Here is a 2,899-nt window from a genome sequence, read left to right as displayed (position 1 = left end):
TGAGAATCACTTCAACCTGGGTGGTGGAGGTTGCAGTGAGCCGAGACTGCACCACTGCACTCCAGCCTGGGTAACAGAGCAAGACACTGTCTCACCAAAAAAAAAAAAAAAACAAGACAAGACTAGCAGTGCCCCCCATACATATATCTTTTACCTCAAACTTAGACAAGGGCTAGGCAGTGAGTGAGGTGGTAATTATCAAGGGATTTTCCTAGTTGTCAAGAGCTCCACATGCCACCCAACAGAGAGGAAAGCAGCTGGCCAGGAGATGGATGATAGTGGACATTCCTGCCTCTGGCCATTCTAGTATAGGCAAGCCCCACCTGGAAGTTGGCAGGGTTGAGGGCAGACAGTTCTGCCAAATGTAGGGTCACTGTGGAGGGGATCAGGATTATCCCTGGGATTTTTGTACAGCAGAGGTTGGCAAGCTAGGATAGGGAAACCGATTTCAATGAGGCTGCTACTCTCTATCCTAGAGAATACGCAGCTCCCAGTTACCTAGTTACACACCTGTTCTCGCATGTAACGCCCTTGAGCTCTGCCAGGACACATTCTACACGTGGGGACGGGTTATTCCACGCCTTAATGGCCTTAGGTAAATACCTAAATTTCTCCAGCACCTGCCAGCAAAGAGGGTCCCATCAGAAGGCTGGTTCAGCCAAGCAACCCACCTCCACCCCTCCAGGATCCCTTCCCATAGGACCTCTCAGCACTGCCCTGCAGGGGACAGGGCAGGGCATGCAGGGGTGGGCCCACAACTCCCCTATTGGCCTTGCAACTAAAAATAGCCTGACTCTCAAATGTGAGACTTTCTCCTCCTTCTCCCTCCCTCCCTCCTCCAACTGAATTTCCTGTGGGTAAATACTGAGATGTTCAATGGGGGAATTTGGCTGGAGATACAGATTCTTAGGCCAAAGGGCCAGGGATGAAGGGAGGCAATGAGTTACAGAAGAAAGATAACTGGGAGATCCAGGTACTAATCCTGGTTCTATCATTAACTGTATATGTGACTTTGAGCCTGTCCCTTCACTCATCCATGGCTTCAATTTCTTAATCTGTGAAAAGGAAGGGCTGAGCTAAATGGTTTCTGAGTGACCTCCCTAAAAACTGCACCCCTCCAGCTCACCTGATTTAGGGAAGCTCTTGGGCGCCCTCTACTGGTCAGCTGCAGAATTGCAGGACTGCACAACTACCCATTCCCAGTTGTTCCCTACCACCCAGTGGGGCAGATTATCCGCAAACTTCATCATCTGTTCCCTTCCATCGGTGTGGAGGATCAGCCAATTGGACTCTGCTCCTCTTGTCTCCTTCCTAGTTCCCCCCTCTCTCTTTCCGAGAAGTTCCCTCACGCTTTGTCACTTTTCTTTCAAATTCCTTCTCAAGACTTCTCTCAGGTAGCTGGCAAGAGGGAAGAAATGGCTGGGGCAGATGAGAGCACACCAAGTCCAGGGCACTTTCTTACCGTAAACTGCTCCTCTTCATATGATACCAGCAGTTCTCGGGCTCTTTCTGAAAACAGAATGGGGAGACAGATAGGACTGCCAGCCCAGACCCCTTTTCCTGATGGGATTCTGAGCCTCTCTCACCTCATTTCTTGAGTTGTAATTGAGGAACTAGAATTCCTTCCCCAGCTACTTCACAGGGCTCAAGATGGTTTGTGAGGCGAATGTGACAGCCATTATACTATGGAAACTAGCCAGGAAGATGGTTTGTGACAGTAATTTTTTAAGCTAAGATTCACCACAGCCCCAGAGGAAATGCTGAGCCAGGGAAATGAATAGTGTTAACTCTAAGCCTGAGCCTTCTGGGCTTATGGGCCCCTTTCTGCCCTCCAAAACACCTACCATATAGCTCTTTATGACTCAGGGCCTTTTTGCAATGAGAATCCACCTCTTCACTGCCTTTGCTGTCTCCATCGGCCTTTACATCTGACTCCGTACTTTTCCCATCATCCTGAGGCTCTGGTTTCTCTTCTGTGATGTCATCAACAACAATGTTCTTATCTTCCTCTTGATCCTCTTCCTCTATCCCTTCCCTGAACTCCTCCAACTCCCAGGTCTCTCTCAGGCTGTTCTCCAGTTGGCGGCACCAATAGGTCTTCTGGAGCCAATCGAGGACAAAGTAGCAGCCTAGAGCGGGGAAGGCAGGCAGTGCCACAGGATCAGGCAGGCAGCTAGCAGGCCTCCAGCCTCATCTTGTGGGTACTATAGGAAGGCCCCAGGAAAAGGCTTGGCTCCAAGGTTCAAATCTCAAATATCCAGAAGCTGCCTCTTTCACTCTGGGTTATCCCTCTGTTCTTTGCTTTATCCTGCTCACCAGCACTTTTTCTAGAAAAAAACCTATTATTGGACTTAGAGACGGGATGCCAAAAACAGCAAGGGGCTAGTAAGTGGGAGAAATAGGAATCAGCCCCATTAGCTAGTTACATGGCCTTGGCCAAGTCTCCCCTTTTCTAGATCTGTTTTCCCATCACAAAGAGTGAGGCTAAATGCAGGATTCTTAATCGGGATGGGGTGGCTGTTCAAGGAACTCCTGGGTTGATACACTGCTGATGGCTCATGGCTGGCAACCCCCCCACCTCAACTATGGAGAGGCATGTGAGACTAATGAGGCACTACCTCAGGAACAACATTTAAGGGGAGTGGCCGGGCACTGTGGTTCACGCCTATAATCCCAGCACTTTGGGAGGCCAAGGTGAGTGGGTCACTTGAGGTCAGGAGTTTGAGACCAGCCTGTCCAACATGATGAAGCCCCAACTCTACTAAAAAAATACAGACAGGTGCAGTGGCTCATGCCTGTAATGCCAGCACTTTGGGAGGCTGAGGCGGGCAGATCATGAGGTCAGGAGTTTGAGACTAGCCTGACCAACATGGTGAAACCCCATCTCTACTAAAAATAC

At 49.7% G+C, this 2,899-nt stretch overlaps 1 protein-coding gene across 1 annotated transcript; it reads right to left on the bottom strand.

Annotated features, from left to right (window-relative positions):
- Window positions 1–300: 300 nt before the first annotated feature.
- Window positions 301–2,189, bottom strand: LOC116465636 (ribosomal biogenesis protein LAS1L-like; the record flags this gene model as incomplete). Its single annotated transcript, XM_032148631.2, has 3 exons — window positions 301–620; window positions 1,463–1,509; window positions 1,845–2,189. Coding segments are annotated over 3 exons (518 nt in total), but the record flags the coding sequence as incomplete, so codon positions are not given.
- Between the last annotated feature and the right edge of the window lie 710 nt (window positions 2,190–2,899).

Source organism: Hylobates moloch, unplaced genomic scaffold, assembly GCF_009828535.3.
Source record: "Hylobates moloch isolate HMO894 unplaced genomic scaffold, HMol_V3 SCAFFOLD_7438, whole genome shotgun sequence".
In the NCBI taxonomy this organism is placed as follows: Eukaryota; Metazoa; Chordata; class Mammalia; order Primates; family Hylobatidae; genus Hylobates; species Hylobates moloch.
This window is presented reverse-complemented; position numbering and strand designations above follow the sequence as displayed.